Source organism: Dermacentor andersoni, chromosome 7 (genome assembly GCF_023375885.2).
Source record: "Dermacentor andersoni chromosome 7, qqDerAnde1_hic_scaffold, whole genome shotgun sequence".
Classification (NCBI taxonomy): Eukaryota; Metazoa; Arthropoda; class Arachnida; order Ixodida; family Ixodidae; genus Dermacentor; species Dermacentor andersoni.
In genome coordinates, this window is record NC_092820.1 from 60,369,019 (window position 1) to 60,381,123 (window position 12,105).

Below are 12,105 nucleotides of genomic sequence, written 5' to 3' on the forward strand. Positions count from 1 at the left end.
ATCATTTGGAGATGTTCCATTAACAGTGACTCCACACCGCACTCTCAACACCACCCGCGGCGTTGTCTCGGATGACGATTTGCTCCAGCTGACAGAGGCTGAGCTCCTGGAGGGCTTCAGTGATCAGAATGTTGTCAATGTGAGAAGAATTAAGATAAGAAGGGATGGAAAAGAAATTCAAACAAAGCACCTGATACTCACATTCGGTTCAAGTATTCTGCCCGAGTCTGTAGAGGCCGGGTACATCAAGCTCCGTGTCAGACCATATGTGCCAAATCCCCTAAGATGCTTCAAATGCCAGCGTTTTGGCCACAGCTCGCAGAGCTGCCGAGGCCGCCAAACATGCGCCAAATGCAGTGCCCTTGAACACGCCACTGAAGCTTGTGCGAACACTCTCCACTGTGTAAACTGTGATGGGGAGCACGCTGCGTACTCGCGGTCGTGCCCATCGTGGAAAAAAGAAAAGGAAATTGTAACAATAAAAGTAAAGGGAAATATAAGTTTCAAGGAGGCACGTAGGCGGGTATCGTACCTGCCCAGGAAAACCTTTGCCGATGTGGCGCGTCAGGGGGCAGCGTCACAACGGCCTCCGGCGGCTGTCCGACCCACAGTCAGTGAGTCGGCAGTCACGCCATCTGTCCCCACGGCGGTTGCAGCTAGCGCTGCTCCGCCAACCGAGCAGACGGAGCCATCGACCCCGAAGGTGGGCGCAGCCGAGGCTGCCCCAACCTCCGAGGCCCCCTCCAGCGCTGGCAACGGCCAGCGCAGCCAAATCCCTCAGGGAGCCCCATCGACCTCCGGGCTGGTGGGCGCAGGGGTCTTGCCCTCCAAGGCGGGACTCTCTCTGAAAACCTCTCGCTCGCAAGAGCACTTGTCCGGCGTCTCACAGGAGGCAATGGACACTACACCTGTCCCCAAGGCGCACCAAACGCCTAAGGAGCGTCGAGACTCGCTCGAACGCTTCAGAAAGAACAAAACACCTATTACAGGGCCTCGAAGGGGCTCTGTAATGTAAGGCATCCCTTCCGTTTCCGTAAACACAGCACTAATTCAATTTAAAACATGGATACACAAATCATTCAATGGAATGTCAGAGGTCTACTTAGAAATCTTGGTGATGTTCAAGAACTCATCCATAAACACAATCCAGAAGTGCTGTGTTTACAGGAAACACACTTGAAATCAAAATACACAAACTTTCTTCGACAGTATGTTACATTTCGCAAAGATCGCGATGATGCTGTTGCATCATCGGGCGGTGTTGCAATTATAATTCAAAAAAGCATAGCCTGTCAACGTGTACAGCTACGAACGGCCCTTGAGGCAGTGGCGGTTCGGGCTATTCTGCTAAACAAACTTATCACTATTTCCTCGCTTTATATTCCCCCACATTATAAACTAAGCAAACATGAATTTCAGACCTTTATAGATGAATTGCCAGAACCCTATGTTGTTCTTGGCGATTTCAATGCACATAACTACCTGTGGGGCGACCCTCGTATAGATGCGCGAGGACGCCTTGTCGAACAGTTCCTTTTTTCTTCTGGTGCGTGTCTGTTGAATAAGAAGAAACACACATATTACTCTCTTGCAAACAGAACCTATTCTTCCATAGATCTTAGCATAGTCTCCTCGTCTGTACTGCCTGAACTTGAATGGGAAGTTACCGACAACCCTTACGGCAGCGATCACTTCCCTATACTGCTAAGATCACCGAAAGAAAACGAATATCCACCACACGCTCCTAGGTGGAAGATTGAGACAGCTGATTGGGAGAAATTTCGATCTCTTACTAGTATCTCATCGGCTGACCTGTCTTCCTTAGGAATTGATGCTGCAGTCGAGTTCTTTACAGCATTCATATTAGATGTCGCATCTAAATGCATACCAGAAGTAAATGGCTTGGCGTGCAAACGGCGTTTCCCGTGGTGGAACGACAATTGTAGGATCGCTCGTAAAAATCAGAACAGGGCGTGGGGGTTGCTACGCGCTTCTCCCACTGCGGAGAATCTTAGCAATTTTAAAAAAGTAAAATCCCAAGGTAGGCGAACCTGCCGACAGGCCAGAAGAGAAAGCTGGCAAAAGTATCTATCGAGTATTAACTCGTTTAGGGATGAGGCCAAAGCCTGGAACAGAGTAAATAGGATTAGAGGGCGGCAAGCATATGCACTCCCTTTGGTAAACACAGAAGGCGATACCCTACAAGATCAGGCCGCGACCGCGTCGAAGGTTCCTCCCTGGGATTTGTGAATCGTCATCGCGCTTGCGGGTACCAGGGGGAACTGGGTGCGTTTCACCGACATGTGTTTCAGCAGTTTTCCCTTCAGCTGGAATTGCATGGACATGAGGTCGATGGGTATCCAGGCATTCATGTTTCGTCTGTAGCCGCGCTGGGCCAGCTTTGCCTTGGCCAAGATTCCAACTCCAGGGGGGGGGGGCAGCGCAGCCAGACTCGGCAGGGCTCTCCCTGTGCATCGTACTCGATGAGCTTCAGTTTCCCGACCATTCCGTTTACCAGGCCATCGGTTATGTCTATGTTCTTTAGAAGCATGTACGGTTTCTCTGCGCACAGGGCAATGGTCGCGGGTAAATTCCCAGTCTCGACTCGGCCGGACGTTTCCAGCGCTCTGGCCGCCGCGTCCTTTTCGTCCTGGGACCTATACCCGGTTATGAAATCTCTGGCCGGGTGGTCTACCTTGTCTTGGGAGCGCTTTGCGATCTTGTCGTTGTAGGCATCGACGTCCGCATTGGTGTAGTAGAGCCGCACGGCTTCGGAGCGACTTCCCGCCTCTTCCGCGTCGACGAATCTGGGCTCGAGGAGCTGCACTTCAATGTCCTTCAGCACGGCGCCGTCTCCGATCTTGGTTAGAAGGTTGAAGACCACGTCGCCCTGGCGGACCACTTGAGTCAGGGGGAAGTATTCGAGGGTATGCCACGCCATGACCTCGGTGCTGAACACGGCTCCATTGGACTTGGGTCGCTTGTACACCTCGGACGCTCTAACGGGTGGCAGTTGCCTCATGTCTCCGCACAGAATGACGTCGAAGGCTCCGAAGGGCTCTCTCATCCTGTCGGCCCTGATTTGGCGGAGCCTTCGGTCGACCTGCCGGAGCAAATCGGAGGAGAGCATGCTGACCTCGTCGATGATTACGCATCTCACTCCCTTGAAGAGCGTTCTGAACGTGTTTAGGTCGGCCGCGGAGAGACCCTTGTCCTCGCGGGTGTTGGACATGACCATGTTGAAGGCCGAGTGGACGGTCACTCCGTTTAAGGCGACCGCGGCCTTACCCGTCGTGGTGCAGGCGACGTAGGCGTTAACCCCCGAGATCTCGGCGTCTCCGTAAGCGATCTTCTTGCTTTTGCACCCCGCAGGGGCGTCTGCGTCAGCAGGCGTTTGGTGTGTTGCGACACCACGGACCCGAGCACACGAGGGTGAGACCCTCCCGCGTGTAGCCGTGCGCGGCTTAGCCGTGTCTGGGGAAAAGGGGATCCTGGAGGTTGAGCCGATGCCGGGTGTTTGGACCTTTACGGCCCCCCGGCGGAGGCAACACACCTCTTTGGCCTCTGCTTCACATAGACGGCACCCCCGGACTGACCCACCCGGGGGAAATCGGTAGTTGCCTTTTCCTGTCTCTCTCTCCCTCCAGCCTTCGTCTTTCTCTCACTTTTCATCTTTCCTGTCTTCTCCTTCCTTCCGCTTACTTCCATATTTTCCAGGCAGCAAGGGTTAACCTTGTGTGATTAACCAACCTAGGTTATTTCATATTTGGTTATAGTGATGACGTACAGCTGGCGTTTACAGGACCTGTTTCTACAGTCTCTGTAGCGTCCCCTTGTAGGACTCCATGGTGGGTGGCTGGCGTTATTGCCGAAAATTCAATTCCTTTATGGCAACATCCTTCCCTCCACTTCCTTATCGCCCTCAGAAAAGAGGGCGCACCGATGATTTATTCCAGTTTTTTGGTCGACAAAAAGAATCCTTCCCTCGTTTTCACGTGATCCACTCTGAAAAACCAGCTAAACAAGTGCGAACAATCTCCCCGTTCCTTGTATCTAAGTCTCTTACCGAAGTTTTTGGTCCAGGATATAAGGTGTCCAGGATGGCTAGCGGAGACCTCCTCCTGGAGCTCCGCGATCAGAAGCAATTTGAAAAACTGCCTCAGCTAGTATCATTTGGGGAGACCCAAGTAGTAGTAACCCCGCACCGCACGATGAATACCTCCCGCGGCGTTGTCTCGGACGATGATTTGCTGGAGCTCTCTGAGGCTGAGCTCTTGGAGGGCTTCAGCGAACAGAATGTCATAAATGTCAAAAGGATCAAGATAAGGCGAGACGGTAAAGAAATTCCGACCAAACACCTAATACTCACCTTCAGTTCAAGTGTCCTGCCCGAGTCAATCGAGGCCGGGTACATCAAGCTTCGTGTACGCCCGTACGTGCCAAATCCCTTGAGATGTTTCAAATGCCAACGTTTTGGCCACAGCTCGCAGAGCTGCCGAGGCCGCCAAACATGCGCCAAATGCAGTGCCCTTGAGCACGCCACTGAAGCTTGTGCAAACACTCTCCACTGTGTCAACTGTGATGGCGAGCACGCCGCATACTCGCGTGCCTGCCCCTCCTGGAAAAGAGAAAAAGAGATTGTGACAATCAAAGTCAAAGAAAACATATCTTTCAAGGAGGCACGTAGGCGGGTGTCATACCTGTCTAAGAGTAGCTTTGCCGATGTGGCGCGTAAGGGGGCAGCGTCACAACGGCCTCCAGCGGCTGTCCGACCCACAGTCAGTGAGTCGCCAGTCACGCCATCTGCCCCCACGGTGGTTGCAGCTAGCGCTGCTCCGCCAACAGAGCAGACGGAGCCATCGACCCCGAAGGTGGGCGCAGCCGAGGCTGCCCCAACCTCCGAGGCCCCCTCCAGCGCTGGCAACGGCCAGCGCAGCCAAATCCCTCTGGGAGCCCCATCGACCTCCAGGCTGGTGGGCGCAGGGGTCTTGCCCTCCAAGGCGGGACTCCCTCTGAAAACTTCCCGCTCGCAAGAGCACGTGTCCGGCGCCTCACAAGAGGCAATGGACACCACACCTATCCTCAAGGCGCACCAGGCGCCTAAGGAGCGTCGAGAATCACTCGAACGCTTCAAAAAGAACAAAACACCTATTACAGGGCCTCGAAAGGGCTCTGTAATATAAGGCATCTTTCCGTTTCCGTACACACAGCACTAATTTACCTTAAACATGGATACACAAATCATTCAATGGAACATCAGAGGTCTCCTTAGAAACCTTGATGATTTGCAAGAACTCATTCACAAACATAATCCAAAAGTGCTGTGTTTACAGGAAACACATTTAAAATCTAAACACACAAAGTTTCTCCGACAGTACATAAGTTTTCGCAAAGATCGCGATGATGCTCTCGCATCATCGGGCGGTGTCGCCATTGTTATCCATAAGAGCATTGCGTGTCAACTTTTACAGCTACAAACGCCTCTCGAAGTAGTGGCGGTTCGAGCTGTTCTCCTAAACAAACTCATCACCATTAGCTCTCTTTATATACCCCCACATTACAAATTAACGAAACATGAATTCCAATCCTTTATAGATCAATTGCCAGAACCTTATGTTGTTCTTGGCGATTTCAATGCGCACAACTCCCTATGGGGCGACTCTCGTATCGATGCGCGAGGTCGTCTCGTTGAACAGCTCCTTTTTTCTTCCGGTGCGTGTCTGCTTAATAAGAAGGCACCCACATATTACTGTCTTGCCAACAATACCTTTTCTTCAATTGATCTGAGCATAGTTTCTCCGTCCATACTGCCTGAACTAGAATGGGAAGTTACGAATGATCCTTACGGAAGCGACCACTTCCCCATACTATTAAGAACACCTAAAGAAAACGAATATCCACCACAGGCTCCCAAGTGGAAGATTGATACAGCTCACTGGGAGAAATTCCGAACTCTCAGTAATATTTCATGGGATGAGATGTCCTCGTTAGGAATTGATGCTGCCGTGGAATACTTTACAGCCTTCTTAATAGATGCCGCAACTAAATGTATATCACAAGTAAATGGCTTGGCATGCAAACGGCGTGTCCCGTGGTGGAACGAGGACTGTAGGATCGCTCGTAAGAAACAGAACAAAGCGTGGGGATTGCTACGCGCCTCTCCCACTGCGGAGAATCTGTGTAACTTTAAGAAAGTGAAATCGCAAGGCAGGCGAACACGCCGACAGGCTAGAAGAGAGAGTTGGCAGACGTTTTTATCCGGTATCAACTCGTATACAGATGAGGCCAGTCTGGAACCGGGTTAATAGGATAAAAGGGCGACAAACATATTCACTTCCTTTGGTAAACACACAAGGTGAAACACTAAAAGATCAGGCAGATTCACTTGGGGAACACTTCGAGAGCGTGTCGAGTTCAAACCATTATTCGCAATCATTTATGAAATACAAACAAATAGAAGAATGTAAGCCCATAATACAAAAATCCAGGCAGAATGAACCTTATAACCGGCCTTTCAATATTGCTGAGTTGAGAGCTGCCTTGACCACATGCACGGGCTCTGCGCCTGGACCTGATAGGGTCATGTACGAAATGATCAGAAACTTACACGCTGACACCAAACTTACACTACTAACGCTTTTCAACGCTATTTGGGCTGCGGGAAACCTCCCATCCACATGGAAAGAAGCGATTGTGGTCCCTGTTCTTAAACAGGGCAAGGACCCTTCCTTGGCGGCAAGTTACCGTCCGATAGCCCTTACAAATTGTCTTTGTAAGCTTTTCGAAAAAATGGTTAACCGCAGACTTGTACATTACCTTGAACTCAATAATATCCTCGATCCCTTTCAGTGTGGCTTCAGAGAAGGGCGGTCCACAACCGATCACCTTGTGCGCATTGAGGGAAACATTCGCGACGCCTTTCTACATAAACAATATTTCCTATCCGTATTCCTCGATATGGAGAAGGCGTACGACACTACGTGGCGCTATGGAATATTAAGAGACTTGTCGGGAATTGGCATCCGTGGCAATATGCTCGTCTTAATAGAAAGCGATTTGTCCAACCGTACATTTCGCGTGAAAGTCGGCAATGTATTGTCGCGACCTTTTATACAGGAAACTGGTGTACCTCAAGGAGGTGTACTTAGCTGCACGCTCTTCATCGTGAAAATGAACACCCTTCGTGCCTCGTTACCGCCAGCCATTTTTTATTCTGTTTACGTAGACGACATACAGATAGGATTCAAATCCTGCAACCTTACAGTATGTGAGAGGCAAGTTCAACAGGGCTTGAACAAAGTGTCCAAATGGGCAGAAGAAAACGGATTTAAAGTCAACCCCAACAAAAGTTCTTGTGTGCTTTTCACAAGAAAGAGAGGACTCATTGCAGAACCCAGTATCGAAATGTATGGTCAGCGAATTCCTGTGAACAAAGAACACAAGTTCTTAGGCATCATACTTGATTCGAAATTAACTTTCATTCCACACATAAAGTACCTCAAGGTCAAATGCTTAAGAACAATGAACTTACTTAAAGTGTTATCCCACACAGCATGGGGCAGCGACAGGAAATGTTTAATGAATCTTTACAAGAGCCTCATCCGATCGCGTTTCGACTACGGTGCCGTGATCTATCATTCTGCAGCCCCGAGCGCGCTAAAGATGCTAGATCCGGTCCACCATCTAGGAATTCGACTGGCCACTGGAGCTTTCAGAACAAGTCCCATAGAAAGTTTATATGCTGAATCAAATGAGTGGTCACTACATCTGCAGAGAACATACATCAGCCAAACATATTTCCTGAAAGTCCACTCTAATCCTCAACATCCATGTCTTAATACCATTAACGATATGACATATGCTACGCTCTTTCATAATCGTCCTTCCGTAAGACGGCCTTTTTCGATGCGTGTGAGAGAGCTTAGTGATGAAATGCATGTCGCACTCCTCGAACTTCGCCTAATGCATCCAGCCAAGCTGCTACCTCCTTGGGAGTGGCAGCTCATACAGTGCGATATATCTTTCATGCAAGTTACGAAACACGCTTCAGAGATTGAAATACAAATGCATTTCCGGGAACTCCAATACAAACACTCTTGCACGGAGTTCTACACAGACGCATCGAAGTCACGGGAGGGGGTGTCCTATGCAGCCGTCGGCCCATCCTTCTCGGAATCCGATGTACTGCATCCGGGAACAAGCATCTTTACGGCTGAGGCCTACGCACTGTTGTCGGCTGTAAAGTATATACAGAAATCAAAACTCGAGAAATCAGTTATATATACGGACTCACTAAGTGCTGTGAAGGCCCTAATGTCATTTTCTAAGCACAAAAACCCAGTAATCAATGAACTCTATTCCGTCCTATGTAAAACGTATATATGTAACCAGCATGTCATCATATGCTGGGTGCCGGGTCATAGGGGCATCGAAGGCAATGCTCTGGCGGACCAGATGGCCACATCAATTGCATCGTATTCTGTAAATCCTACCGCAGCAGTCCCTGTCACAGATCTGAGGCCCTACTTGCGCAGAAAACTGCGGAACTACTGGCAACGCTCGTGGGACATGGAAACAAATAATAAACTGCACGTAATAAAGCCACAATTAGGGTTCTGGCCTTCTGCAACAAAATCACGCCGGACAGATGTCCTACTCTGCCGGCTAAGAATAGGACACACTTTTGGCACACATAACTTTTTACTCACGGGAAACGAGCCTCCAACCTGTGGTAGATGCGGGGAGAGGCTGACCGTCCTCCACGTCCTACTGGAGTGTCGGGAAGCCGAATCTGAAAGAAAAAAACATTTTCTCTTAGCTTACCGGCAGCACATCCCCCTTCACCCTGTTATGTTACTTGGCCCAGAACCACTCTTTGACACCAACGCCATCCTAGGTTTTTTGAAAGATGTTGTGTTGCATGTTATTAGCCCCACACGTTCGTAGCGCTTCCTCTCTTCAGAGGATGCCGCTGCGATAATTATTTTGAATAGCACATGCCTCTAGGCCCTTGTGGTTCAAGGGCTCTGGCGAGGCAGTAGTGCTGTAAGCAATTTAACATCTCGCATATTTTAAAACAATGCATCATTCTTTTACGATGGATTTTAATGTTCATAGTATTCATTAGTCATCGCCATAATCTTAGAGCACGTACATTTTACGCACTTTACTGCGACTATTTTTAGGCCACTTTACAGCCAAGTCACATCTTCGTCACAGAACTCATCATTCCACCGCGAAATCACTAACACTGTCTTGGCGCTCTTTGGCCATATCTGGCCCTTGCGCCACTAAACCACATACATTCATTCATTCTTGCTTTTGCAGTATCTGTTGTAGACGTCCATGATGAGGTGGAGGGTGAAGGTCTTGCCGCAGCCGGCCGGACCGGTGAAGAAGATTCGGAGGGGCTCGGAGTCTTCGGTCGTGAGGCGATGAATCACGTCCTCGATTATCATGCGCTGCCGGTGGTTAGTCATCCTCATCCTCGCATAGAAGTCTTCCAGCGGCATGCAGTCTTCCCGCTTCTTCACGGCGGGGCAGTTCGAGGCGACCAAGGCGCTCGCGACCGCGTTCTCGGGCACGATATCGGTGTCGTCGTTCTCGACCACGACTTTGGCCCGAGTCGCGCCTCTCTCCTCTCCTTCCACTGCGGCCACCGCGCGCTCGTCGTCCTCTATTCCCATGCTCTCGTTGATGTTTTTGACGTATTCCAAGAGCTCGGCACTGGTTACGCCGCTATTGAACTTCTCCTTGACCTCCATGAGTCTCTCCTTGTTTTCGTCGAAGATGGTCTCGAACTTGTTGCGATCTAGAAACTCGTTTTCCCTCCTAAAGGGCACGTACAGCATCACGTGCTCCCTCTTGTAGTTGACGACGTCGTTGATGTCGTAGTCGCGGCATCGGAGGATCGCCCTCTTCGTGCGCTTAGTCAGCTTGCCTTTCGAGCTGTATTCGGTCGTGAATTCGGCCAGCGTGAGGTCATCCAGCTCGGGAGGGCGTTCTTCGTACTTGTCGATAGCGCTCTTCCGCCAAATGTCGGTGCTGGTCGCTTCGAGGTGTTCCCTGTCCATTTCGTCCTTCGTCTTCTTGCTGCGAATCCGCTCTTCGGGCCACACCGTGTTCACGAAGATGACGTCCGTGCTGGTTTCGCTCATGTGGAACTGCAGCAACACCCAGGCCGCTTCTTGTGCGGACATTTCAATTCCGTTCAGGATGCGCACGCCGAGTTTGCGTAGGGCCAGCTCGTACGTCAGCTTGTTCTCCGCGTCTTCGTCGAAGATGGCCCGGAGGGCTCGGTTGAGGGAAGAGACGCCACGATTGGACTTGTTTACGTACTCGACCACGTAGGCGGCACAGGCGTACACGTCCAGGATTATCTGCAGGTCCATGTTCGAGTTGAGGACGTGGCCAATCCACGGGTTGAATGCGTTGACGTTGCATTGGTCCAGGTCTCGCTTGAGCATCAGGGTGGGCCTCGTAAGGCCAGCTCGGATCACCATCTGGTAGTGCCCAAAGTCGCGGATGCCGTGCTGTTCCCACATGTATTCAAACGACGCGTAAATCGTGTGTTGCAAGACGTCGTGCAGAGCATCCCTCGTCGCCTTGAGGTTTTCAAAGTGCTTGGCGCCCTCGGGGTCTTCTTCCTTTTTTGGCAAGGCCAGTGGAGTCAACACCACGGTGCAAGGCATCGGCCACAAGGGGAAGTTGAAGCGACACGTCTTCCTCGATCCCTTGTAGCACGTGTGGGTGTGCTCGTGGCGTTGGCACCTGGGCCTGGCCAAGGCCTCGTTGTTCAGGGACAGGATGCGTTCGGGCAAAGCAACCGTCTCGGGCATCCCGCCGTTCTCCACCTGTTCATTAGGCGCGTTAGCAAGCCAGAGGAGAATGTGTGCGTGAGCACTGCCTCGGTGTTGGAATTCGATGCGTTTGAAGTATTCGACGGCGTGGTTTGGCCGGAAGGGGCTTATGCGTTTGTTGCAAAGTATCTGCATGATTACTCTGACAATATGTTCAAAGTAGATGGCGCAAACCACCGGGTCCTCGTTCACCAGGACGGCCGCGTAGTACCTGTCCATCTCCTCTTCGTCGTAGTCGACTTCGTCCTTTGCAACCTTTAGTTTCTTCAGGAGCTTCAGGAGGTCGGGCCAATGCATCTGAGGCCGAGAGGGTGAGAAACGCCGTGGGCTTGCCCAATTGGCGTATCATGGCAAAGAGCTCGCCCTTGCGGGTGTGCCAGTATTGTACGTTATTAGGCACGCCCTTCATAAATCCCAGGTCTCGTTCTACCAGGTTCTGGACCTTTTCGGGATTCTCCACGTCCTCTCTCGTCAACGCCTGCAATCCGGGGGCGTTCTTGAAGAATGCCTTCATGTTGTCGCCGACGCGATAGCGTATCACCTTCGCGCCCATGTAGAGGACGTGATCCGGTAGCGCTCCTCATCTGTCGCTACGGCGAATTTCCGACGCGGCCATCGAGGTGACGCTCGGTCTCGCCTCCGGCTTGATGTATCGGAGGTGGCCGAGATAGATCTGCGAGAAGGAGAGCTCTTCTGCGTGGGTGTCGTAGAGAATGCTGATCGGCCTCTGCCCTTCCCCGGGAGCTATCGTCACGGTGTGGTTTAGCATCTCGTCCTCGTCGAACATCAGGGTGCGTTGGTCCATCATCAGGGCGGCCGCGTCGAACATCGGGCTGTCTTCGTCTTCTGCGCCGTCGTCGCAATCCTCGAGGTCCGCCCCGGTGTTTTGTTCGGCCTCGGCGATCATCTCAATGACTCTGTCGATGTCGAACGTGATGCCGTAGTGTCGGTACAGCGGGGAGTCTTGCAAGACCTTGATCCACGGCAGCAGCACCTCGCGGGAGACCTCGTCGGCCAAGTAGACGCCCTTATCGATGCGGCGCCTCTTGATGTTCACTAGGATCTGGTGTTGGTCGTCCACGTTTCTCGGCAGTTGCTTGAGAATTGCGTCCGTGCTCACCGGCACGTTCACGATGGGGCCCTTGATGCCGTACTGGCCGTTCTTCCAGTTTATAAGCCTTCGGATCTGAACGAAGGGTATGCGTGGGGACACGAGTCTCTCGGCGACCGGGTTTAGGCGCGGTAG

At 51.4% G+C, this 12,105-nt stretch overlaps 1 protein-coding gene across 1 annotated transcript; it reads right to left on the reverse strand.

Annotated features, from left to right (window-relative positions):
* Positions 1-2,368: 2,368 nt before the first annotated feature.
* Positions 2,369-3,238, reverse strand: LOC140219573 (ATP-dependent DNA helicase PIF1-like). Its single transcript, XM_072289462.1, has one exon. The coding sequence runs from the start codon at positions 3,236-3,238 to the stop codon at positions 2,369-2,371; it is 870 nt and encodes a 289-aa protein (XP_072145563.1).
* Positions 3,239-12,105: the final 8,867 nt, after the last annotated feature.

Coding starts and splice junctions, on each gene's coding strand:
- LOC140219573 (XM_072289462.1), bottom strand. CDS start 3,238: ATGGTCATGTCCAACACCCGCGAGGACAAGGGTCTCTCCGCGGCCGAC.